General features: G+C 41.3%; 1 protein-coding gene across 5 annotated transcripts in view; it reads right to left on the bottom strand.

Annotated features, from left to right (window-relative positions):
* Positions 1 to 4,055: 4,055 nt before the first annotated feature.
* Positions 4,056 to 27,665, bottom strand: part of LDAH (lipid droplet associated hydrolase) — a 98,844-nt gene continuing 75,234 nt past the window's right edge. For 4 of the 5 annotated variants that reach the window (XR_006528866.2, XM_044772002.2, XM_044772003.2 and 1 more), the window contains 2 exons: positions 21,254 to 21,336; positions 4,056 to 7,770 (listed from right to left, as the gene is read on the bottom strand). Coding sequence is in view for 4 of the 5 variants with exons in the window: in XM_044772002.2 (XP_044627937.2) it covers positions 7,573 to 7,770; positions 21,254 to 21,336 (281 nt within the window). In the remaining variant the exon portion in view is untranslated. The remainder of the gene's footprint in view (positions 7,771 to 21,253; positions 21,337 to 27,665) is intronic. The other variant, XM_070512539.1, reaches the window with a different exon arrangement.

The raw sequence follows: 27,665 nt of genomic DNA, 5'->3' as shown, positions 1-27,665 counted from the left end.
TCGGTGACCCGGCACGGCCTTGCCTCCTTCAGCATTTCTCTCAGACTGGGCAGGAGAGGACCAACCACACAAGCGTTCTGCCCTCCTGGCTCCACACCTGACTTTTTCCTACAAGAGATGGAGGAGTAAGCTGTTCCATCTATTCCTTAAATATTTCTGGGACAGGGTTAGTGACAAAGCAGCGGTTGTGGGAAGATGAAGGGGACTTGCCCTCATGACTTGTTAGCAGGATTACTTCCTCTGGGAGGTGGATGGGCCAGTGTGACCCACCTTTTTGCAGAGCAATGGCAGCACACCCCCACTGTAATCCAATGTTCCTGCAGTATGTTCATGCCAGTCCCTGCGGTCATGTGTGTCCCTCTCTGGTGAAAGGGAGATCAAGAAAGTCTGCTCTGTTTTTGCTTCTTAATTTCACTACTACTAAATGGAGTCTTTTTCTTTGGAAGAAAAATTATGTTCACCTTTCAACTAACTCATTTGGCAGGTACAGTAAACGGGTAAGTTTTATGACCCTGCCATGGAAAGTGTCAAGTCTTGTCATGCTTTATTTATAACAATCCTTGGTCAGTTCTTCATTTTCTCATTTTTCAGTCTCCACTTGACCAACCCCAGCATTCTGTGGTTAGAGGATTACACGTTCCGTAGAGAAGGGGTAGTTCTCTACTGGGAGAAAGGGAAGTCAGGGGTAGCACTTAAGATTTTATCCTATTTCCAAAACACTGATGAGAGCAAGTCTCAAAGGCCCTGCAATGACTGGTGCTACAAGAAGGTGAAGATAGACTTCTCCATGCCCCTGGTATGCCCGATGCCTGCTCACTTCCAAGCAGGCCAAGGCAAAGATGCCGCCAACCGCTGCCCCACCGAGGGCGGTGCTGCCTGACCTGGTGATGGAGGCGCTGTGTTCCTGTGCCCCTGGGAAGTCTACCCTCTTCTGTTCAGAAGGAACAGTGATCTGGGGAGAAACTCGTTTGTTGCAATGTGTCACCAGCATGCAGCCACTGACCGTGAGGCTGTGGGCGTCTGCTGAGTCCTAATAACATCCAGGTGTGAGGCCCTTCAGCAGTGACCAGTAGGAGGAAACCCAGATGTTCCGCAGAGCCTGAGCAGGGTGGATTTGCAGAGGCGGGATGCTAGTCCCTCTGTGAGGGAGGGAGGCCCTGCAGGTGCACCCGCGCCCCCTGGCTGTAATGGACGCCCAGTCACAGGGTCACATTCCCATCCCAGGGAACAGGAATTTTCCCATAGACTTACCCAGCAAGGAAGTCTGTCCCAAAGTAGGGAGGTCAGCATAGGCCCCTTTGCCAGAATGTCTGAGGAATGCAATACAAAATGAAAATACTCTGCTGTCCCAGAGCACGGGCTTGTGTAGTGTTGCTGCAATTCCCACTTGGGGTGCTGCATGGGGTCAGTGCTCAACAAATAATAACCACATATGTGGTAGTTGCTAATACCCAAACTCCAGAGGTTTTTTAGGAATGGAAGTAACAGTTGCAGCCGGAGGGGACAAGAAGAATGGGCCACGAAGTGTTGTGGCCTTGCTTTCTCATGGTCCCCCAGTGCCAGAAAGCCAACAGTCAATGTCCTTGAATCCACCTGACCCAGTTATGCACAGTTTGGCGGCAGAAACGCTAATGGGAAAGAAGAGCAAGACCATTCACACTCCATTCACATATGCGATTTCGAGGGACTGAGATGTGATTCCCTGATGGTGTGACCAACTGAGAGAATCGTGTTTCTTGAGAGCTTGCCTATTAGGTATGGTAGAAACTTTTAGTCAGATAACACTTATTGAATATTCCACGTGGCAGGCCCTATTTTATAAGCCCTGAGAATACAGAGATGACTAAGACACAAGTCCCATCTCCGAGGACTCTCCTTTTAAGGGCAGGAAGGAGTGTCAGGCACGCGCACGGAGGAGCAGACTGGTAAAAATATAATTCCTGCAACAATGGTAAGTACTTCAATAGAGACATGGCCAGGGGACCATGAGGGCTCGGTGGGGAGACGGGGAGAGAGGGACTGCTCTGGGAGGCAGGAGCAGTTGGTATTTTGGGCCAAGTCTCCAGGGGGCGGGGTAGAGGCATGGGCACTCTCAAAGCTGGAGCAGTTCATTCCAAAGGTTGCAGAGCTCAGCATACGTTCAGAGTCGACAGAAGTTGGTGTGTCTGGAGCACCAGGCTGTGGCAGAGCTGCAGAGGGTCGGCGTGTGTGGCTGCTGATGCCTCAGCCCTGACTCTCGCATGCAGGCTTTCCTCCTCACAATCCACTGCCTGGCATTTGCCTCCACTCCCCCTGAAAACCGCTGTTTTATCTTTCATTCTTTTAAAACTACTCAGTTGCTACCAACTATCTACTCTTCACTTCAACTGCCAACCTGGCCCTCATTTGCCCCTCCCTTACCAACCCTCCACTCTCTCTCTCTTTTTTTTTTGGTGAGGAAGACTGGCCCTGAGCTAACCTGTTGCCAACTTTCCTCTTTTTGCTTGAGGCAGAGTGGCCCTGAGCTAATATCTGTGCCCATCTTCCTCTATTTTTTTTTTTTTTTTAGATTTTATTTTTTCCTTTTTCTCCCCAAAGCCCCCTGGTACACAGTTGCATATTCTTCATTGTGGGTCCTTCTAGTTGTGGCATGTGGGACGCTGCCTCAGTGTGGTTTGATGAGCAGTGCCATGTCCGCGCCCAGGATTCGAACCAACGAAACACTGGGCCACCTGCAGCGGAGCACGCGAACTTAACCACTCGGCCACGGGGCCAGCCCCATCTTCCTCTATTTTTTATATATGGGACTCCACCACACATGGCTTGATGAGTGGTGTAGGTCTGAGCCCAGGATCCGAACCTGAGAACCTGGGCTGTTGAAGCAGAGCACACTGAACTTAACCACTACGCCACCAGGCCGACCCTGTAACCCTGGACTCTTGCTAGGCTGCTCACCATTGCCTCCAGGAGGCAGCGTGATGCCGTGGAAAGAAGAGCCTGAAGTGATGGCTCTGGAGTGGAGGGCCGCATGTGAATCCCAGCTGTCCCTTAGTGTCTCTGCGATCTTGAGCAAGTCTCTGACCTCACACCTCCATGGTAATCTGTCCAGTGAGTATGATCCTAACCTCCCAGGACTGTGAGGCCTTAATGAGCTGCTGTGAAAGTGCAGGGTGAGCAGCAGACTCTTTCTCTCGACCAGCTCTCTCTTCCAAACCCATCCAAGTTCCCCCTGTCCTTGTGGCACCTGGAGCAGCCTCCTCTCCCTCCAGGAATTTTCTCTTTACAGAACTACGGCAACTCAGAGCCTTCTGCGGCCCTTACCAGTCTTCCTTGCAGATGTCTTCAATCTGGTGGAAGGGGGAAGATCCCTGTCCCACCGTGGCTCTCCACCTGGACCCATGTGATCACTCACCTACATCTCTATGGGGCATAGGCAGGAATCTCAGTCCCCTTGGAAAGGGAAAACTTTTCTGTCCTCAGTATTCCTGCAGGAGAGCTTCGCCTTTAAGGCCTCAGACATATATTTGTTCACAGAGCACACTTAGTCCCAGCCACAGAGCTCTCCTTAAACCCCACCCCCCAGGGGAAGGAGCAGCCCAACTATATCCTCTTCTCTCCTGCAAGAGAAGGCCAGGAACAAAGATGATGTCTCATGTTGTGTAAGAAATGCTTCGCTTCCTGCACATTTTCTAAACGACTGCATGCTCCTTGAGGTGATGTTTGAGCATCCTGGGGTGTGTGTGGGAGGTCTGCATGGCCTGAGGTCAGAAAGCTGAGCCAGGTGAGCAAGTGCTTCCCCACTTCTCCCATCCCCTAAATGAACCAGCAATGCTAAGACTGCAAGAATCCAGTTCCAGGCTGGGTGAAACAATGCAAAATGTCATGGGGTCCTCCACTGCACCAAACAGAAGAGATAATAAAAGGAAACAACTCAGCTTTCTACTTTGGTACCATTTTACAGAGCATCTACCATTAACTGCTTAGAAGAAGAAATTCACTTTATGGAAAAGAAGCAATGAGAGATTGACACGGGAAGAGATAGATGCAGGAGGAGAGAGCATGGTGGGTTTTTTTTTAAATAATACTTTTTATAAATTTCACAATCATCTCAAACTTACAAAAAGCTTGCAAACAAAGTACAAAGGACATCTTTTTCCTCTGAACCATTTGAGAATAGACTGACTTGATGCCCCATTGCTCCCAGACATTTCAGTGTCTTGAGTACAAATAAGGACAGTTTCCCTCTTTTCCACAGTACAACCACTGAAATCAGAGTTAACATCCATCTCTTACTCCAAGCTAATCGTCAGACCCCATTCAATTTGCACAAATTGTCCCAAGAATGTTTTTTTTTGTGAGGAAGATTAGCCCTGAGCTAACATCTGTCGCCAATCCTCCTCTTCTTGCTGAGGAGACTGGCCCTGAGCTAACAGTGGTGCCCATTTTCCTCTACTTTATGTGTGGGATGCCTGCCACGGCATGGCTTGACAAGCAGTGCCACTGTCCGCACCGGAGGTCTGAACCGGTGAACCTGGCGCCGCTGAAGTGGAATGTGCAAATTTAACTGCTGAGCCACTGGGCCGGCCCCCCCAAGAATGTTTTTTATAACAAAACATCGAATCCAGAATCAGGTGTTGCATTAAGGTGTCATGTCTCCGTAGTCTCCTTTAATCTAGAATTAAATTTAATTTTAATAGAATGTATGATGAGGAAAAAATCAAGCCTTTGGAAGTCACTGGTTCTCTAAGGGTGAGTGGAAAAGTGGATGGCGTGAGCGCCCTGGACCCTTGGACATCAGGCCACCACGAGAGCCACAGGACTGCCTGTGGAGATTCTCTCCTACGGCTCAGAGCAGACTGGGAACAGCCGTGGGCACTGGTCATGGCTCCAGCTTAGGCTTTTCACTCAGCACTAGATTACCCCATATGAAGTGAAGTCTGTGACAAGAGCCATCCATGTGGCTGACTGGGACATAAAGACAGAAATGCTTCTGGAAAATGGATTTCATCCACTGCTTATCAATTTTAGTCTTATTTTTTACTACGATGTTGAATAGTAATAATGATTATTATAGCCAATCTTTATTGAGAAGATACTGTTGGTCTGGCATCGTGCTAAATGCTTTAATTTTATCATTCTATTTAAACAGAACAATATGTTTTAATTGTCCAACAATATGGCCTATGCACTATCATTAATCCTATCCTATAAATGGGGACACTGAGGCATGGAGAAATTAGATGAAGTTGCCTAAAAATCACAAAGATGTTAAGGCCTCCAGAGTTCACAGACCTTATCACCACATATATATGCATGGAGACATTTAATCTTCTGTTTAATTCCTAATGAAATAAAATGAACTTTAATCTTCTGAAATCTGATTCTTCCTTCTTTAACAGACGCATTGGGCAAGTGGCTTTTCAATTTAACACAGAGACTCTGACCCAAGTCTAACTCAGGAGTCCTGCTCAGAGGGTACCCTCCTCCCCCAACACAGAGACCAGGCTGGGTGGGGTCACAGTGCTGGGAAAACATTTATTTCGAAAATTCATTTGGTGCTTAGATGATAAACAGGAAATAAGAACCAATATCTTTTACTTTAACATTTTACTTTTTAGGCTCTGAAAAAACCTATAAAATAAGATTCGATTTTATACATGTGGACTTCAGAAACACAGAGTGATGCTGTAAAATAACACTGTAAGAAAAGCTGGGGATGTTATTCTGTATTCCAGTAGCATGATATACTCAGTAAGGGACTGGCTAGTGTGTCCAGCTAGTACTACCGAGTATCTCTTGCAAGCAAGGCACTTCAGAGCCGTGAGTTCTAGCTTCTAACGTCAGAATTCTGGAAGGCCACCCCATGCAGATGCCAATAAGGACTTTGTGTGCAGCCCTGTGCCAATGGCCTATGCGTCTACTGGCTCCTCTCAGGGCAAAGAGCACTCCTTCCCTGGCTCTTGGCTTTTCCCCTCTGAGAAGTCACTTGCTCTGATGCAGAAGCCATGCCAAAGGATAGTAACTCATTCAACACTCACCACTGGGTTGGCGGCATATCAGAGTTGAATCTTTCGTCAGGCGGTTTAGGTTTTGAGAGGAAGGACAATATCCCATTGTCCTGAAAGAATGATAACGCCATGAGGGATTTCCTTTAGGAGAAACCGAATGTGTCTGATCCATCATTGACCATCACTGCAGTCGGGAGGATGTATTGCTTCAAGGTCCCGGGATTGAGTCAATTCAGGGAGGGCAGCAATGCTGTTAGCGCGCTCTAGGCCAGAGAACATGCTTCCTCTTACTAGACTTCAAGCATCCAGAGAAGATGAATTCACATAATTTAATGGCTTGTTTTGGTCCATTATTAAAATAATTTCTTTCCAACTAACAAAGCTAATGCAGACATGGAGAACTCATTTACGGTAATTCTCCATTCAGCAATTTAAAAATGCCCTTTCAAGAATTACTATAAGATTTTCAGAAGAAGAGTCATAATGTAGCTAGGAACTCTCTCCTCAGTGCCTAGCATGGTACTTGGCTCATTGCTGGTCCTCAATGGAGTTTTATTGAAAAAAATCACAGAAGAGGCAACTGCATGTGGCAGGTATGGACTTGATTTGGGACAGCCCAGTGCCTCCCCATCCGGGTTCTGGAGAAGAGGAGCCTGCAGGGAGCTTACAACCCAGCAGGCTAAGGCTCAGACAGAGCTTGCTGGATATCCGCTGTTGGGAGGCATAGTTGGGATCCTTCAACAACTCTGTTCTAGTTAGTTGACAAGAGGAATGTCTGGCAAACTTTATTCTCTGCCTAATGCAGGTAGATCAGGAAGTCACACTCCTCAAGGAAGCTTCTCAGAGATGGAGACAAACAGTACCTTTCCTGATGGTGGCTCTGCTTGGGTCTGTGCCACTGATGGCCAGAAAAAAGGCTGACTTGGTGGTTTGTGACATGCTGCAAGGTAGTAACAGGTGGGTCTGTGGGCTGTCCTGGTATCCAGTCTGATTCTGATGTTCTCAGCCCAGACCTGTGCAAAGTTAGCCCGGGCTGATCTTCACCTTCTGTCCTTAAGGGAGACCCGGGTCCACTGCCAAGATCCACTGCACATCCTTTCCTGCTACTGGAACATGAGTGTATCCTTCTCTTGAGCTCATACACTTCACAGATCTGACTGCACTAACATTCCCTGATCTCCTTTACATTTTCTAGCAGGTGTTTCATGGTTTCCTCCAGGGGAGCCTATTCTACAATGTAACTCAAAATCAACTAAACTTGGACTTGCTTTTTTCTAGAGGGATCCTACCTACCAGAGTAAACTGAACGGTGCCCTGGGCATCTCGTGCAAACATAAGAGCCCTTGCTTCGATCACTGTGTTCCCTGAGTCTCAGATAACGTGTTGTTAAATCTACGGAATAGTTCATCACCCGTGTTCACTTCAGCATGTGGCATGGGGATCTGGGAGCTGAGTGTTTTTAAGCCAAGAGGTTCTCAGTTTTTTCTCTTCTAATATCCAACATTATAATTAAACATTTACCTACTAAGTATTCTATTACACCTACTGCCTCTATATACCAGCTGCCTGTGCTTGTTTCCTGGTGTCAGTATTTATATTTGGACAGATCATCCTTTAGCCAGTCAGCTACCATGTCAGCCATTTCCTGGTGAAAACCTAAGACAAAAGCATGAGGTATTTTTTTCTCACAGAGTCGGATATCTCCTTCTGGAAAATCTTTCTTCATGTCTTCATAATACTCTTTTGGACACCAGGCATCTACAGTACCATAGTAAAATGTAAGCTAAAAGACAAGACAAAAACATTTTATTAGAAAATGCTTTCTCCTCCCAGCACAGCTATGACACCAGCAGCCTGCAGTGCTTTGAAAACAGCCCCTGAGCCCGGCCCTGTAATCTTGGAGGGCCCCAAGGCTCCCTCCAGAGAGTGGCTCTCTCCAGCCAGTGAGCCTTCATGGTTTATGGGAGTGAATATAGAGAAATCTGATGGAAAGAAACCCATGTAGGGAGAGCCTTGTGTCACAGATCACCCATGACTCACTACAAGGATTCACAGCAAAGTTGTGTATATCAAGTTTGGGAGGGACAGTGGGGACACGGCAGATGAGGACAAGGAAGAGTTATTGAGACAACCTCTGAGTGACTAGTGACCATTCATTACATACGTAATAGTTTTCATACAGCCACATGGTAGGCATAAGGGATATATTTGTTGAATGCATGCAAAGATGAATTAGACACTCAGGCCTCTCAATGTAGCAGATGAAATGTGAGCAGAACCCTGAGAGTGTCTCTGACATTTCTATGAACAGGCTCCATGCAGCAGGAGAGTATGTTGATTCAGTGATGAGGTGCTATAGTCACACTTCAGGTGACAGCAGGCAAGCCAGATGGAGACAGAGCCTCCTCTGAGGCATTACTAAGACCCTTCCTGGATATTGATCTATATTTGCCCATGACACACACACACACACACACACACGTACATATACACATACAAATATGTGTACAGATGTACACAGGCACGTGCATATATGTATGAGTACATATGCACACATAGACATAGGTGTATGTAAACATGTGTGTATTTATGTGCACACATACATTTATAAACAAATATATATGTGTGTACATATACAGTCATGCGTCACCTAACTACAGGGATACGTTCTGAGAAATGCATCGTTAGGCGGTTTCGTCATTGTGTGAACACCACAGAGTGTACATACACAGACTTAGATGGTATGGCCTGCTACACACCTAGGCTCTGTGGTACTAACCTAATGGGACCATCATCTTATATGAGGTCTGTCATTGACTGAAATGTCTCTATGTGGTGCACGACTATATATATTTATATATAATGTCTAGCTCTAGGCTGCTGTTCTTCAAGGCAAAAAATGAGTGAAATCTTATTCAGAAGGGTACATAGTAGTAATTTCTACAAAAAATAAGAACTAAGTTTTAAGGACTCTATGACCTCTGTTATTACTGGATAAAAAGAGTTACGTCCAGCTCCCCCTTTACGTGGCTTTCTACAGTCACTTGTTGTTTCTATAATATACCAAATTTGCTCACTTGCTCACAACACTTATTCATTAATCTGTTCGGTAAATACTTATTGAGCATCTATTCTGTATTAGGAAGCCGGAAAACAGATAATAAGACACAGTCTCTGGTGGAGGGGAGCACTGGAGACACCATGTACACAAGACAAGTAGCCTGAAGGAGGAGCAGCTGGTGGGAACCAGTGGGCAGGAAAGATTCCCCAGAGAGCTGACACCTGAGTTCAGTCTTCAAGTTAGGGGAGCATACCAAGCAAAGTAAAAATGAGGAAATAAAGCAAAGTGAAATGTACGAAGGAGCGGCATACTTAGGGAATGGGAAGTAATTACAAATTGCCGGAATATAGGGTGGTGAGAGGTAAGACTGGAGAGGCAGAGAGAGAGTGGGTCATGAACAGCCTTCTATGCTGTGCTCAGGAGGTTGTACTTTATTCTGAAGTCCACAGGAGCTAACAAGACTTCACACAATGAAGTGACTTGATCAGGTCCGTATGGTCAGAAACTTACTCCGGCTACGTTGGTGAAGAGAGGTTGGAGGGGATCAAGCAGGGAAGAGGATGTGGGAAATATGTGTTATTGCCCACTGGATAATTTTTCTACATCAATCATTAAATCCATTATCTGAATATAGATAGGCGAAGTTACTCTTACAATAACATCATGACTCAACCAATATTTAAAGAGATGGTTAGTTAAAGAACACTTTAAAAAGGAAAATACTTAATGTAGTACTCCAGAGAATCAACTACTAATAACTAAACCAGGAGTTGCAGACTTATTCTGAATCACTTCATAGAGATTTTCCTGGTTGTCACCTGGGGTTTTAGTTTGTACGTTCAAAGGACTTGTAGCTCACAGATTTCTACTTAATTTATTCTTCCCATTCTCCTATTTTTGCTCACTACAATAATTTCTGGGCACTCCAAAGCCCCTAAAACCAAAATTCATTTTGCCATGGCTCTTAGCAGAGTATGAAGTTCTTTTTGTTTCCTAGAGAATAGGAGAGCCTGGCAGCTGACTGGTTCTCTCCTCCTGGTGTCAGTCTCTCTCCAGCTCAAAAATGCTACCACCTCACAACAAGTGGGCGAGTATTCTGGCCAGTTGTGGAATAATAAGTTTCCCAGAATCTCTCAGCAACCAATGTGCTACAGCTTCTCCTTGAAATACTATTGGGAGTACAAGCTGTCTGCAGGCATTAATGATCTACCGAGAGGGCTAAGAACTTTAGGTTCTCTCTAAACCACTCCCTAGTCTTACCACCAACAATCCTTTAAATTATATCCAGGAAATAGTGTATGGAACAGTCATTATGCACAATTGTTCAGCACTTCCTCAGGGTATGAAACAGTGTTGAGAATCTGGAAATTCAGACTTGGGCTCGTGTTTGTCAGATCTGTTCCTCTGCTCCAGTGTACTCTCATGCCTGAAGATACTTGGACACTGAGAAAGGCACTCTGGGAGCCCTCACACTAGTACAAGCTACAGTGGTGAAGTCTTGTGAAAAATCCTAATATGGAAGGGCCAACTAGAAGGAAAGCAAGGTAGATAAGACCTCCCCTAATAAAGTCTCTTTGACAAGGAGGACAACATCACTGTATGCACCTGCTGCCACTTTCTGCCTAACGTTTCAAACACTATTTCAATGGAGAACTTAGCATTTATTTTCAGTGAGGCAATTACAACTTGCAATGTCTCCAATGAGAAGTCCAGCTTGATGACCTTCAGCGCTGGGGAAGAGCCATTCCTTCCCTCAAGCACAAGGGAATCAGGCAGTTGAGCAGGAATAATAAACAGATTACAGGGACCCTATACCTACCTTTGGCTATCAAGAGACATTAGTTATGGGGCGTGTGCTGCCGAAGGGAGGTACCAGGAACCTCAACACAAAGTGAAGTACATTAGCGTTCATGACAGTGTAACGGTGAGGATTATAGATATCCCATATGTTCACTGTATTTTATTTCTCAACCCTTCATGACCAGTAACCATTTAGTGTGGGCTGTATTTGGTTCAATCTCTTAAGTGATGGTGGGGCAAGGTCTTTGTTTTGGGTTTTTTTTAAAAGTTCTTCTTCAGGCTATATTCACTGAAGGACTCTCTATGAAAATCTTGGCTTACAAGTAAAACACGTGGTTATTCTAACACCCTTACTTACACTGGCTCAAGATACTTCCTGTTCTTTATAGACTATAAGTCACAGGCAATAGATCTGAACAGAGGACTCTGCACCTGTAACCCTAAACAGGAAAATGAAAAAGTATGGGGTGTGTGGAGGTAGAGGTGGAGGACGGGGGTACAGGTAAAGCAGAAAGAAAGAAAGAACTGGAAACCAAAGTATGGTGGTTAAGAGTGTATACTATTAATATGTTGATAGGTAAAAACAAATCGCACGAATAATACTGAACTGATGAAAACTGCGACTGATGTGCCAGGCTCTGTGTGCAGCTCTGTGCTCATTGAGTCCTTACAACAATACTCTGAGGAAGGTATTTTATCCCTGTTTTACAGAAAAGGAAACTGAAGCTTAGAGAGATTAACTTGCTTAAGTTCAAGCAATTAGTGAGTTGTAAAGCTAGGCTATCAATCCAGAGACAACATTCCTAATCAGTACCTTTTACTATTACTGACAGTTAACAATTAACTGATCCATGTTACGAAAACACAAAACGTAAAGACTGGGAGGTCTTGAACTGGATATGAAAACTGAGTATGACAATCAACGACAAGAGCAAACCCAATCATCTTTATTTAAAGCCTTCCCGAAGTCTATGCAGTTCTTCTGGAGTGCTGCATGTCGTGGGGGTGACAACTGCTGTGAAAATACTGGAACTGTTAACTCAGAATCTCAGGCTATCAGCAGAATGTTTAAATTCAAAGGTTTTTAAGAATACAAATTATTTCCTGTAGTTATTTCTCCTTGGCACTTGCTTTGATATGCAGGAGAGTTGATAAAAAGTGCACATTATTGAGATGGAAATTATTCTTTTTCCAAATTGTTGTCATGTTAAATAATCCATTTGTTTATTAAACAAAAAATTTAATTTTCTTAATTCTTCTATATTCTGATTTCCTAGGACTGTGCTTTCGCATTTCCTTGTGTGTTTTCTGCAGTAAGGTGGAATTATGGTTACTATAGTCTCTGTGCTCCTTTGAGTCTTCGGTGTGCTCCTAAGGAGACACGTTCTCCCCTAAAATGACCCTGCAAATTGCTGCAGCTTGCCACCATAGAGAAGTCACATTTGTCTTTTCTCACGTTTTAATTTTTTTTTAAATATCACTTTTTGCTGCTGACACTGATAGATTCATAGCAGTTCCACAAAAAATAACTCTAAACTTATCTCCCACCAGGCATGGGCTCAGTGGTTGAAATTCTGAAGTGAGTAAGACAACTCTGTCCTAGAGAAGCTTCCAGACTAGGGAAACACATAGGCATGTACAAACTGCCCTTCAACACAACAGGCAGAGAGAGGTACAAACAAAATACTGTAGGAGCCCAAAGTAGGAAAACCAGACTTCTGCTCTGAGGGAGTCAACAAAGCTTTGTTTTAGTATACATTTTGAGTTGTTGGCTTTTATGCATTACTAATAGAGGCTTTATTGTAAGAACAAAAGAAATATTAGAAACCATCTTATGACCCAAGTTGATGTATTTGATTTAGCTGATAACTAAGAAAAATCACTTTCAATGATAAGTCAATGTCTTAAAATATTAAACATGAAAAAGCCACACACACAAATTTCTATCTAGTAGTATATATACATATACAAGGGAATATTATTCAGCTATAAAAAAGGAAGGAAATTCTGCCATTTGCAACAACATGGATGGACCTTGATGGCATTATGCTAAGTGAAGTGAAATAAGTCAGACAGAGAAAGAAAAATACTGTATGATCTCACTTATATGTGGAATCTAAACAAAAAAGAACTCATAGAAATAGAGAATAGATTAGTAGTTGCCAGAAGTCGGGAGTGGGGCATACGGAGGAGGGATTGGATGAAGGTGGTCAAAAGGTATAAATTTCCAGTTATGAGATGAATAAGTTCTCGGGATGTGATGTGCAGCATGGTGACTATAGTTAACAACACAGTATTGTATTGTATATTTGAAAGTTGCTAAGAGAGTAAACCTTAAAAGTTTTCATCACAAGAAATGATGAAATGGAGAAAGACATTGGATGGAAGTTCAAGATCAGTCACCTACCAAATAAACAGTGAAGCACACCCCTGTCTCCAAGCCACCACCCACACTTGCTCACTAAGTGGATTCTTACCCACTTTTACTCATGAATGAGACCTGGAGCCTAAGCTACAGTGCCATGTGGGTATTCTTGGTCAAATATCTTCCAAAATGCAGGACAGCATCACCATTCTGAGACTGTTACTTCCCTCCTGGGGGGCTCACAGGGTGAGCCCTGGGTTCTCACAGATCAGAGAGAATGTCCACTGTTCTCCTGGGCTGTGTGAGGCTTCCTCTATTAGCATTTTATAAAGAGCTGTAGCTCCCTGGGTGCTAAATTAACAGGCTTCCCAGCTAAGTTTGTGCTGATTTTTTTAGGAAGAGTGCCCTGAGCCATCACGCTGCATGGCAGGGGAAACAGTTGGCCAGCCTGAGAAAGTAACTAAAGACCAACAGGGTGGATGCTCAGGGAGCTGACACATTTTCTCTGTCCTAGTTTGAGAAGTCAAGAAAAACTGTCATTTCTGCTTTCTCCACTTTTTCTTTCCTCTTCTGAAATAACTCCCAACTGACCAGTTTTTCTTTTTTTTGATCAAAGAAGCAAAAGGTCAGATATAAAGGAGGCAGTTGTTTACCAAGGGGTCAAATTTGTACCCAAACATCTAGGCCTCCTACTTCCCCGCTAGATTTCCCTGTTCTGCCTTCATTTCCCTGTTTTCATCCCCTTCCAGCTTTCCCAGGCTCAGGGCACAAACTGTTACATCCTCCAACGCATTCCATCTCTGGGGAGAATCCAGAACAGGCTGGACGACAGCAACAGGCTGCTGCTCCTCCCCTGCCCCTAAAATCAGACAGTTAAGTCTCAACCCTGTAACCTTAAAGAAATCTATTCCGTAACATAAGTATGTCCTTTCAGTTATTTAAAAATCCTACCTTCTCGGGAACAGAGGGACAGCCGTCACAGAGCTTTAAAGTTTCACTGACATCTTTCTGAGGAACAGTTTTTAGGAAGCTGAAGAACTGTTCAAGAAAGGCAGACAGTTTGGAAAATAAAACCTTGTTGCCTTTCTTCTTTTTATCCAGAACTGGCTCAATTACCATTCTTAAGAAAATGAGAATCAAAATCTCCAAAGATTAAGAAAAGTGGCTGAGGCTGGTGGTGGAAAACACAATCCTTTACGACCATGGAGCCCTGCTTCCCTCTGCAGGCCTCTAGAGGGGCAGAGGGAGTCGACATGCCAGGGGAGGAGGAGGGCCAAGCGGGTTACTGCCTGGACCGTTCTCCAGTGGGTGGAACAACTACGCATCTAAACGCTCTCCTTTCTGTGTCTCAAGTGTAAAGGGCCAGAACCCACATATGGAAGTCACTGGGCCATCTCATGACTAGCTTTGTCTCTTTTTTAGCTGGGACTGGAGTGAGAAGCTGACCCAAGGCATCTATTTTCCTCTGGTGAGGCAGCAGAGTATGAGGCATCAGAGCAGATTTATGCTCTTGTGTCTCTGTTTCTCCCTGGTTATACGCCTCAGGAAACTGACAGATGTGCTGGAAGGGTCTTGGCCTAACTAACTTAGAGAAATGGGCAAGTGCAGCTTGTCTGAATTCTCTGCACTAGGATACTAGGCCCAAGTCCTGATAAAGATTAAGTACTTCTGTGTTTTCCTTCACCACTGTTCCTTTACAACATCTCCCCAGGCGCCTTGTGGGGATCAGTGGCTGTGATCTAGAATGGGACTGGGGCATTCCAGGGTCTCTTGGATACATATTTAACATCACCAAATCTGGGGCTGGCCCCGTGGCCGAGTGGTTAAGTTTGCGCCCTCCGCTGCAGGTGGCCCAGTGTTTCGTTGGTTCGAATCCTGGGCGCGGACATGGCACTGCTCATCAAACCACGCTGAGGCAGCGTCCCACATGCCACAACTAGAAGGACCCACAACGAAGAATATACAACTATGTACTGGGGGGCTTTGGGGAGAAAAAGGAAAAAAAATAAAATCTTTAAAAAAAAAAGATCTAAGCTATCTAAGAGATCTAAAAAAAGAAGTTAAAAAACAATCACCAAATCTTTCATTACAGAATGAAAATATCTTGGAAGGCATGTGGGGGAGGAAAAGTTAGACAAATAGTCTTTTTAAAGTACTCAGAGGCATATCTAGGATACAACTAAGTTAATAATAATAACAACAACAACATGCCAGACCCCCTTGCAAGGACTTTACATGAATTATAGCATTATATTTTTGGAACACTATATGAGAATAGATTCTAATATTAAACCATTCTATTGATGAAAAAAGAAGGCACAGTGAGGTCAAGTAACTTAACCAAGGTCACATAAGTAAGCAAGTGGTGGAGCTGGACTTTGAACCTTGGGCTGTGACTCTGCTCCCCGATACACTCCCCCTCCTTTCAATCACGCTCCATTAGAGAACTCAAGGGTATGCTAACATAAGTGCCTGAAATGAAGCTCTCAAGGTCAAAATGATTGAGATAAAAACAAACCTACCTATTATGACATTCTGAACAGGCTTCAAATTAAACAGGCAGAACTAACACAATCAGTTTCAGACTGAGGCTTGGCGGAAAGGCAGTCCTGGTTAGCTGGTCCAGGGAGTGCTTCCTATGCTCCGTTAAACAGGACGTGTGCATGTCTGAAGGATTTGCATGCCCGAATCTGCAAACAACCGCACAAGGTTTGTTCCCAAAGGCAACATGCACCTCCGGGCTCAGGCGGGCCGAGCAGGATGGGGAGAGAGCCATAGCACAGGGGTTCCTGTTCCTGAGGACATTTTGCCCCTTTCCCAAACCACACTGCTGCCTGGCCTGGCCCTCTGGAGGCAGGGGCAGCACCACTTTGCAGGCAGCTCCTGCACCATTGCCTACCTTTGTCAGAAAGAAGCAGCTCATGTGTTCTCCCTGGGAACAATTTCTGACCCCTATGGACTGATAGCGAAGTTCAGATTCGGTCTGGCGGTAGCACACACCAGCTGTTTCCATAAGCCCAGGCCAAAGATGGTTACGGCAGTTTAGAATTTCCCTCCTAAGTGAGTTTTAAATGAAAACTTCAAGTTTCTAAACCAAACACTCATTCACTTTTCTATGAATGAGACATACATCCCCTTATAGTTTAGAACAATGACAGAACAAGAGAATGCTGACCTCCTCTTTGCCTCAGACACACCAGGTGCCTCATAAAGCAGAGCATACCCCAGAGGCTCCCAGAAGAACTGGGATTGGGATGGCGAAAATGTACAGTTGATTTTCTTACTTTGGTTTATTCCATCCTGGTTCTCATTCTTGTCCCTCCCCGCTCCACTCCCATCCTAATCATTAGCTCCTCTCCTTCCTCCGAACTTCTAAGCTGTGTTCCCCAAGGATCAAGCTTCAGATGTCTTCTCTCCTTATACTACATACTCCCTTAGGTCACTCTTCTCCACGCTCATGGCTTCAACTATATCCTCCTCACTCTCAAATCAAAATTAAGCTGAGACTACTTTTCTAAGCTTCATACCCAAATATCCAGCTACCTGTCAGACATGTGTCCACTTGGATGTCCCACAGGTATCTCAAACAAAAGTATCAAAATGAACTTCTTTCTCAACCATCTTCCACAACTTGATGTTGCGTCTCCTCTCATATTTCCGACATTTTTACCAAATCCAAACACAGAGAAGTAAGCTTAGGCTCCTCCGTCTCCACTCTCTCATACACTAAGTGCCTTTGATTCTACTTCATAAATCTTTCCAGATTCTTCTCCCTCTCCACCCCCAATTCCACTGCCTTGGTTCTCGTAAAAGCCTTCTAAATGGTCTCCTCACGTCAAATTTCATTCTTTTCCAATATTCTGCCACACATTTTCCCCAAAATAATCTCTCTCATTTGTTACTCTAGCCACATTGCTAGGGCTGACTGATAGGAACTGGTTCCTCTGAACTGGCTGTTCACAGAGAGCATATGTTCTGATGGGTCAGTGGCTATGTCACACAGTTGTCAAACATTTTGAATATCACCCTGATTATTAAACTCCATTTCTTAAACCCTTCAATGGCTCCCCAACAACTCAAAATAATCTAGTCTCTTGAGTGAAACTTACGGCTTCGTGTTCTCAGGCCAGTGCCCAAGCCACCTAACCTTCTTTAGTGTCTCTAGCACAGGGCTTCTTCACTTGGGGCCTACACGTCTATGCACGTTCAAGGGCAGAAGCGGCGGCACAGGGGTGGGGCTGGTGGATAGGAAAAACATTACACTTTTATTTTTGCTAACCTCTAACTATAATTTTATTTCCTTTAATTATGAATACAGGTAACAAACCATAGTAGTATTAGTAACACCTATATTTTGTCACCTATAAAATTATGAATATTTTCAAACCACAGTAAACTTGTTGCAGACAACTAAAAAACTATGCTCATCACTACAAAATTACAATAGTAATTCTGAGTGTTATTATATCTCATTATTTTGTGTGTTAATAAAAGACACACATTATATATCACAAATTTGTTTTTAAGATATTTTGATAAGCATATTTCAATGTAATTTTTTTTAATAACCTCACGTATTTATTTAATGCATTTAAAAACATTATTCTGAGAAGGGCTCCATACACTTTAGCAGAGAGCCAAAGAGATCCATACACAAAAAAGGCTTCAACTCAATTCTCTAAGCTTTCCTCATCCATCCACCTACTATACATTTATTGGTTGCTCACCAAGTATCATGCATTGTGTTGGGCCCTAGGGATATCAAGACAGAAAAACAGTTTCTTACCTCAAGGTGGGTGAGAGGGGAAAGATGACTGTTTAAATACTGTGTAAAAATGCAATATTATAATTTTACATAGAGGGCCATGGGAGGCAAAGGGAGGGACATCTAATCAAATCCAGGGGCTAGGAAATGCCTCTTGGAGATGACACTGGAGCCAAGTCTTTTTTTTTTTGAGGAAGATTGGCCCTGAGCTAACTACTGCCAATCTTCCTCTTTTTGCTGAGGAAGACTGGCGCTGAGCTAACATCCATGCCTAACTTCCTCTACTTTATACGTGGGACGCCTACCACAGCATGGCATGCCAAGCGGTGCCATGTCTGCACCCGGGATCCGAACCGGCGAAGCGGAATGTGTGAACTTAACCGCTGTGCCACCAGGCCGGCCCCAGGAGCCAAGTCTTAAACGACAGGTAGAATTTAGTCAGGTGAAGAAAGAACAAACCTAAGATGCCACAGGCCGTAGTATACTCTTCTGGAAACAACTATGAGTCTGATATATTTGTTCAAGGAAAGGGAAATAACTTATGCAGTGTTGAAGCACTGCAAATAAACGCAACCGTCTGATACTGTGTATAAAGTCTCTAGACCTTGGAAGGAAGACAGACAAGCAGCCCAGTAAATTTTTTAGTTAAAAAGGCCCATTTTCCTCAAGAAGATAAAAAGTTCTTTTCATGTAGACAATGGAAATCCAGCGGTAGAACATTTGAATTTAGAACCACAGCCTGTTGATTATGCTATGATAGTTTCTGAGGGGAGAAGAAAGAATCTGAAAGCCATCCACACAATGTAGTAGAGAGACTATTCTTACACTCACTTTCCTGGCTTCCTGACTGGATGACACAAAGATATATTTTTCAGAACTGTTTTAAAAGTTGAATAACTGAAATATATTGAATGATTTTTACAACAAAATGTGAGGCTCAAAAAGTCTTCACACTGGACAGTCCTGGATAGGTATGAAATTTCTGAATGCCTATGTTTGGGCTGAAATGGGACAGAGCATCCTTGACTAGACTATCTGAAAAATAGGGATGTGTCTGGTCTTGGGAAGCGGTTTCAAGTTTGACTAATTGTCAGCGTTGTTTGGAAGGCGGGAGGCAATGCCCACTATCTTCCTAGAACTATGCGCCCTTTCAAGTTTCCTTATTTTCTCAAGCAGACTGGGACATACGTTGATTCAATTATAACATATTTCCTCTTTTTAAATTAGAGAAACAAAAAGTTGCAATAAACTGCCTGTCTCTCTAGACCTCGTTTCACTTAGGAATTGGAAGTATATTATTCTAGTGAAGAGCTCAAACTTAGCTGGTAGAATGGATAACCAATTAATTGCAAGGTAGTTTTGCATCATTAAACAAAACAATGCTTTCTTTGCGTTCTCAAATTCCCCAAGTACATTTAACGTTATCTTAAAAACAAAACAAAACCATTCTCTGTAGTTGGAAAAGTCTATTCTTGTGACTGTGTGTTAATATTAACCTTGAAACGTCTGCCATCTGCCATTATACCCCATATTTCTCCCATAAAAGTTTCGGTAAACTGACAGTCCTGACGCAGTTACCGTGAGCAGACCTCTATCTGGGAATGATTACACTTGCATATGGATTTAACTTAGGACAGGAATAAGTTAGCACCTTTCTTTGACCTCTTTCTGAGCACAACATACAAACAGAATCCAGCGATGGTGAGTATTTTACAGCAGCTGGCTTCCACAGGTGGTACGATGGGCTTTGACACATGATGGGTCTAATCATTCAGCATGTGTGCATTCTGGAAGTGAGCATCTGCCAGGCTTATTATTAACTGGAAGCTGAGTTGTTTTCTGAACTTCCAGCCTTGAGAACGTAAATGTATTTTTGAAACAAATGCACTTATAATTTAGCTGAAAAATAAAATACTTTTTTCCCTTTATTTTCATATCCTTCAATGACTGGAAACAGTGGAAAGCCTGGAGAGAGGATCCTTATGAGGCCCCAACCTTCCCCATTCACCTAATGAGGTTTTTCTTCTGCCTTTAAAATTTCAATCTCTAACAATTGCTATTTTAGAAATATGATGACCACTATGGCCATTAGACAAACACAGAGGCATTTTCAAAAGTCCTCTCTGAGTGAAGCTACTACAGATCAATATTCTGAAAATATATTTTTAAGAACATATACATTTCTTGCTTTAAGATAATTGTATTGGGAGGTTACAGAAATATGAATTAACATGGTAGGCAAGTTTCAGCCAAATGTCTCAAAGTTTATGAAGAGATTCTAAATCCAGTGAGGGACCTAAGATTTTACTTGCAGATGACAGGTTCCTGAGCCCTGTCAGCGCTGGCCACTTAGTAGGGCTCATTTCATTGTACCCAGCTGGTGTCACAGGTTCAGCACTGACTGTAAAGTTCTAGATTAGCACACTCCAACAGAAATACAAAGGCACGCATATAATTCAAAAATGTCTAGTAACTACATTCTCAACATTTAGTCAATATAAATATATCAATGAAATATTTTACTTTTTTTTTGGTACTAAGTTTTTGAAATCCAATGTATATTTTATACTTACAGCATATCTCAATTCCTGCTAGCCACAAAAGACCACACGTGGTCAGTGGCTACCCAATTAGACAGTCCAGCTCTATCCTGTTTAGGATGGACAGACAGACAAATGGTGCCATGGGAGTACCAGAGCCACCTAAATGATAGGGGGCCTAGACATATCTAAATCGTGGTGCCCTCACAGCTTCAGAGGTCGGTGCTTCCAAATGTGTTTGTGTAAGAGTCTAACATTTGCAGAAATAACTCACAAATGCTAGAAGTTTCTATCTTTCCCTTTCTGCACCTGCTTGTAGAGAAAACTGGTCTTGTGTCAGAGCTGGACGCTCCTGCTCTAATGCATTGGAGAACAAGAAAGCCTCACTGAGTTATTAGGTCTTAGTAATGTTAGTTCTTTTCCAATGTTTTACTTACATTTTAATATAACTCATTTATTCTATAAATATTATTGAGAGTCTTCTCAGTACAAGAGAGAAGTATTGATTCTAAAAATAAACCCAACAAAAAGAGGTGGTAAAATATATTTAAATAACTATGTAATCAGCTTTACTCACTTTCTATGCAACTTTCAACGACTGCATTAATTTTAACTAGAAGCAGAACTCTTTTTCTGAAATCTACAAACCCTTGAGGTCTTATAGATTCTAACCTTTCATCCTCAGTGAATATTTTTGCCCATCTACTTACTTCCTTGCAGTACTACAGTGATTACCTTCGATAAATGTTCCTTTATGGTTTCATTGTCTCTCTTCACCACTTCCATCATTTCTTGGCTCGCAAGGTAGGCAGCGTTAACTACAGTTAAAAAAAAGTCAAACACTTAGAATATCCGGGACAAACACAAATGTCAAATTAATCGTAGTAAACTCCCATTCCCTGCTTTCCTTTCAGCAAGTGCTCTCTGATGTGACATATCAGAGAGGCCCAGAGAGGCAAGTGAGGCAGGCAATACGCATTGTCTCTGGAAATAAGAGCAAGTCCTGCCAAAGAAGCTCCTCTCACCCTCATTGGGCTTTCTCAATAGTGACATAGCAGGATGACGGCCTGAAGTCAGATGCCACAGCAGAGGAAGCGTGTAATTGTACCTGATCAATGTGTTTTTATGATTTAAGGATTAGAAGCACAAATTTTTATAGATAAGTCACATATAGCAGGGAAACTGTGTGCAGTTACCAACACGAAGCTATCCTGGAAATTTTTTCAAAAAGGACACAACCAAAAAGAATGTTTATTTTAAACTAGGTTTAAAGGCTAAGACTCTTTGTTTTTGTTTTTTGTGAGGAAGATTGTCCCTGAGCTAACATCTGTGCCAATTTTCCTCTATTTTGCATGTGGGATGCTGCCACAGCATGGTTTGACGGGCAGTGTATAGATCTGTGCCTGGGATCCAAACCTGCAAACTCCAGGACCACTGAAGCAGAGCCCTCGAACTTAACCACTACACCACTGGGCCAGCCCCTCTCTGAGTTTTTAATGAGGGTTAGTCCCATTATACTGACTGCAAAATGAGCAAAGTTACTCTCATTTTCAAGATCTCAAATACCTTGGAGAAAGGAAGAAAGCCAGAGATAACGTGAATTTATGTGGCTTTCTGGTACTGGTGTGGAAATTTTCAGTTAATGCTTTGTGCCTTAAATTCCATTTTGATTGGTATTATTGTTACGTTGCTTTCATTTTTGTCATCACCTGCCTGGTAGATTTGTACTTTATTTTTAATCTTTTGTTATTTTGTTTTAAATATGTCTCTTGAAATCATAAGCGGACTTCTATAAAAATGCAATTTGAAAGTCTCTCTCTCTTAAATAAAAAGAGAACATATTCACATATATTGATATAAAAGATATTTGGTCTGACTCTAGTCATCTTGTTTTGCTTTCTTGTTATTTCTGACTCTTCTCTCCACCCTCTTTAGGGTGAATGATGAGTTTTCCTCCCCTACTTTTTAAACATTTCTTTTCAGTATTAGTCTCAAAGCATTAATCCCATTTTTATTCATCAAGTCGTTAGCTGTGCCTAAACTGTGAAACATATTTTTTCTATTGCTGTCTGGAATTAGAGAGTGTCTGTAATCTCTCCATCCAAACAGGCGGGCCCTTAGCATCCCTGCACCTTCCCCATGCCTTCCTCCCACCCTGCCTCCTCTTGGGAATTGTAAGTAACAAACTCTTATTCCAAGGGCAGCTGTCTCTCTCTGTCGCTTTATCACACCTGATTAAAACAAATTCTAAATACATTTTAAAACAATAAGACAGAGCTGGTACCCTGGGGGGGGGGGTGTCAACGTAGTAGTTTTTGGTAGGGCAAAGTAGTGTGGAGGAGAGAGCTGCAGAAAGAGATGGGGTGGGGAGGACACTCTGGAGATCTAAAGAGGGTTCCTTTTGAGTTCCAGCTAAGTACTGATTGGTACTATCATTAGAGACACTACCAGAAGCTGGGGAAAGAACCATCCGAAGGTATTTACGGAATAATCCCCAAACTGAGAATAATTACTACTTCCACCAGCCCAGTAGAAAGTCTTATAATTAATGTACGAACTATAGAACTTAGAGAGGTTTTGCCTTGATGATGGGGTAAAATTAGCCCTAAACTAAATGCTGTTCCGGTACCAACCAACAAAGCTTAAAAGCAGGGCCAGAAAGGATCAAACTATTTCTGAGTAACATAACTGTGCCCCATAACAAAGTTCAAGAATATCTATATGAACACAGAAATATCCAGCATCCAACAAGATAAAATTAACAATGTAAGGCATCCAATAAAAAGTTATCAAGCATATAAGGCAGGAAATGAAGAAAAAGGTGACAGAAATGACAAAGATAATAAAATTGGTAAACATTCAAGAAATGGTGCTGGGAAAACCAGATATACACATGCAAAAGAATGAATTGGACCATTAACTCACATCATATACAAAAATTAATTCAAAATGGATCATAGTCCTAAATGGAACAACTAAATCTATAAGACTCCTAGAAGGAAACATAAGAATAAATCTTTGTGATCTTAGATTAGGCAATGGTTTCTTAGATAAGACACCAAAAGCACAAGTGGTGAAAGGAAAAAAACCCTGGATTTCATAAAAATTAACACCTTTTGTGCTTTAAAGGACATGATCAAGAAAGTGAAAAGACAATTCACAGAATGGGAGAAAAATCATATATGTAATAAGGATCTAGTATCCAGAATATACAAAGAACTCTTATCAACCAACAACAAAAAGACAACTTGATTACAAAAGGGCAAAAGATTTGAAAAGGCATTTCTCTAAAGATATACAAAGGACCAATAAGCATGTCAAAAAAAGCATAACATCATTAGTCATCAAAGAAATGTAATCAAAACCACAATGAGATACCACATCACACCTACTAGGATGGCTATAAGAAAAAAGACAAACAAAAGCCAGTGTTGACAAGGATGTAGAGAAACTGGCACCCTCATACATTGCTGGTGGCATTGTAAATTGGTACAGGCATTTTGGAAAACAGTTTGGCAGTTCCCCAAAATGTTAAATATAGAGTTACCATATATACTTGGCAATTCCACTTGTAGATATAAACCTAAAAGAACTGAAAACAAAGGTCCACACAAAACTTGTACATGAATGTGTATAGCAGCATTGTTCATAATAGACAAAAAGTAGAAGCAATCTGAATGTCCATCAACTAATGAATGGAAAATCAAAACGTGATATAGTCATGCAGTGAGATATTACTGAGTAATAATGAAGTACTGATAAATGCTATAACATGAATGAACCTGAAAACATTATGCTAAGTGAAAGAAGCAAGTCATGAAAGGCTACACACTGCACAACACCACTTATGTGAAATGTCTGTAAGAGGAAAATTCATAAAGACAGAAAGTAGATGAGTGGTTTCTACGGTCTGGGTGGAGGGGGAAATGGGGAATGACTACTAATTGGTACGGGGATTCTTTTTGAGGTGATGAAAATATTCTGAAGTCAGATGGTTGTCATGGTTGCTTTGCTCTGAGAATGTACTAAAAATCACTGAATTGTGCACCTTATTTATTTATTTATTGGTGAGGAAGATTGGCCCTGAGCTAACACTAACATCTGTTGTCAATCTTCCTCTTTTTGCTTGAGGAAGACTGTTGCTAACATCTGTGGCGATCTTCCTCTATTTTGTATGTGGGATGCCTGCCACAGCATGGCTCGATGAGCAGTGCCTAGGTCTGTGCTGGAGATCTGAACCTGAGAACCCTGGGCCGCTGAAGCCAGGTGTGCGAACTTAACCACCATGCCAGCCCCAGAACTGTGCACTTTAAAGGGAGTTTTATGACATTTGAATCATATCAAAATTAACCTGTTTTAAAAAAATTGGTAGACACATATTGAAAGTTTTATAACTTATTCCATATGTTCAAGAAACAAGAAATATTGAGCATGTTAAGTAGAATTATGGAAGATACAAAAAAGACCCATACTAAACTTCTAGACATGAAAACTACACTGGATAGGATTAACAGCAGAGAAGACATTGTAGAAGAAAAATTAGTGAATTGAAGACATAACAATAGAAACTCTCCAAAAGGAAATATAGGGAGAAAGAAACTAGGGGGAAAAAAGAAAGAGAAGAACATCAACGATCTCCAAGGGAATTTCAAAGTGGTCTCATATACCATGTAACTGGAGTTTTTGAAGGAGGAGATACAGAAAAAATATCTGAAGAATGGCTGAAAATTTTCCAAAATTCCTAAAAACCATAAACCCACAGATCCAAGAAGCTCCAAGAATCCCAAAGCACAAAAAATATGAAGAAAACTATATAAGACATATACTAAGTTGCTTAAAACTAGCAATAAAGAGAAATCTTAAAATCAGGCAGAGAAAAATGATCCATTACATACAGATAAACTGAGATTAAAAATGACGGCAGATTTCTTCTTGAAATAATGTAACTAGAAGACAGTGGAGTAACACTTCTAAAGTAATGAAAGAAAAAATAACTGCCAATCTAGAATTCTATAGCCAGTGAAAATAGCTTTCAAAAAGGAAGACAAAATAAAGAATTTTTCAGATACAAAAGCTGAAAGAATTAACTACCAGCAGAACTATACTACAAGATATATTAAGAGAAATAATTCAAGCAAAAAGATGATGTCTGATGGAAATTATGTCTACATAAAAAAATAAAGGGTGTCAGAAATATGTGGAGAAATTTAAAATACATTTTCTCTTACAAACATATTTATATCTCTTTATAAGACAATTGACTGATTAAAACAAAAATAGTAACAACATATCAAAGAAATAAAACATATGACAACAATATCACAAATGCTGGGAGGGAGAAATTGCTTACCATTGTAAAGTTCTTATGGTGTACCTGAAGTGGTATAATAACATTTGAAGACTGTAAAGTTAAAGGTGTATATTATAAATTCTAAAGCAACCACTAAATAGCAAAAGAAAGCATTATAACTAATAAGCCAACAAAGGAGACAAAATAGAAGCATAAAAAATACCTAATTAACTCATAAGAAGGTAGAAAAAAAGCAAAAATGGAACAAAGAACATAGGAGATAAATGGAAAATATATATCAAGATGGTAGATTTAAACCCAACCTTATTAATAATCCATTAATGTAAATTGTCTCAACACTCAAATCAAAACTCAGAGTAAGAAAGCAAGATTCAATTATTTATTGCCTATGTATAAAGACATAAATAGGTTCAAAGTTAAAAGATGGAAAAAGGTATATCACGCTAACATCAGTCAAAAGAAAGGTGGAATAACTATATTAATCAGACAAATTGGATTTCAGAGCAACTAATATTACCAGAGATAAAGAGGGTGATTTCATAGTGATAAAGGGGTCAATTCATCAGGAGGATATAAAAGTCCCAAATGTTTATATGCACCTAACATGTTTGAGCTTCAGAATAGATGAAATAAAAACTAATAGAAATACAAGGAGAAACAGATAAATCCAGATATACTGACAGAGATTTCAATACTCATCTTCCAATAATTGATAGAACACTTAGAAAGAAAATCAACAGGGATATAGAAAGCTTGAATGACACTATCAATCAACTTGACATCTACAGAACAATCTACCCAACAAGAACAGAACATACATTCTTTTCAAGTATCCACAGAATATTTCCCAAGATAAACCATATCCTGGTCCATAAAACAAGTTTTAATCCATTTAAATAATTAAAATCATACAAAATATGTTCTCTGGACACAATAGAACCAAATTAGAAATCAATAACAGAAAGATATCTGGAAAATATCCAAATATATGGAAACAAACACATTTCTAAATAACCTCTGGGTCAAAGAAGAAATCTAGAGGGAAATAAGAAAGTATTGTGAAGTGAATGAAAATGAAAATACAACATATCAAAATTTGTGGGACATGGTAAAAGTGGTATTCAGAGAGAAATTTATAGCACCAAAAACCTATACTAGAAATAAAAAAAGTCTCAAATGATCTCAGTTTCCACCTCAAGAAATTAGAAAAGAAAGAGAAAATTAACTCCAAAGTAGGCCAAATAAAGTAAATAATAAAGTTCAGAGTAGAAATTAATGAAATAGAAACCAGAAAAACAATTGAGAAAACAAATGAAACCAAAAGTAAGTTTGGTAAAATTAATAAATTTTTAGCCAGACTGATGAGAAAAGAAATCTGAGAAGATATAAGACATAAAAAACATCACCAATATCAGGAAAGAGAAGTGACATCCCTGCAGATTCTATAGACATCAAAAGGATAATCAGGTAATTGTGTGGAACTTTATGCCAAGAAATTCAACAACTTAGATGAAATGGACAAAAATCCACACAAAGACACAAGCTTATTTTAAGCTTATTTGAAAAGAAACAGATAACCTGAATAGTCTTATATCTATTAAAGAAATCAATTTTGTAATTTAAAGCCTCTCCATAAAGAAAACTCCAGAGCAAGATGACTTCGTTGGTCCACTCCAGCAAACATTTAAAAAAGAAATAACGCTGATTCTATACAAACTCTTCCAGAAATGACTAGACATATATGGACATCTGATTTTTGACAAAGGTAGCATTTCAGAGCAGCAGAAAACAAGTCGTCTGTGGTAGGCAGAATTCTAAGATAACACCAATAATCCT

The sequence above is a fragment of the Equus asinus genome, chromosome 6, assembly GCF_041296235.1.
Source record: "Equus asinus isolate D_3611 breed Donkey chromosome 6, EquAss-T2T_v2, whole genome shotgun sequence".
Taxonomy (NCBI): Eukaryota; Metazoa; Chordata; class Mammalia; order Perissodactyla; family Equidae; genus Equus; species Equus asinus.
This window is presented reverse-complemented; position numbering and strand designations above follow the sequence as displayed.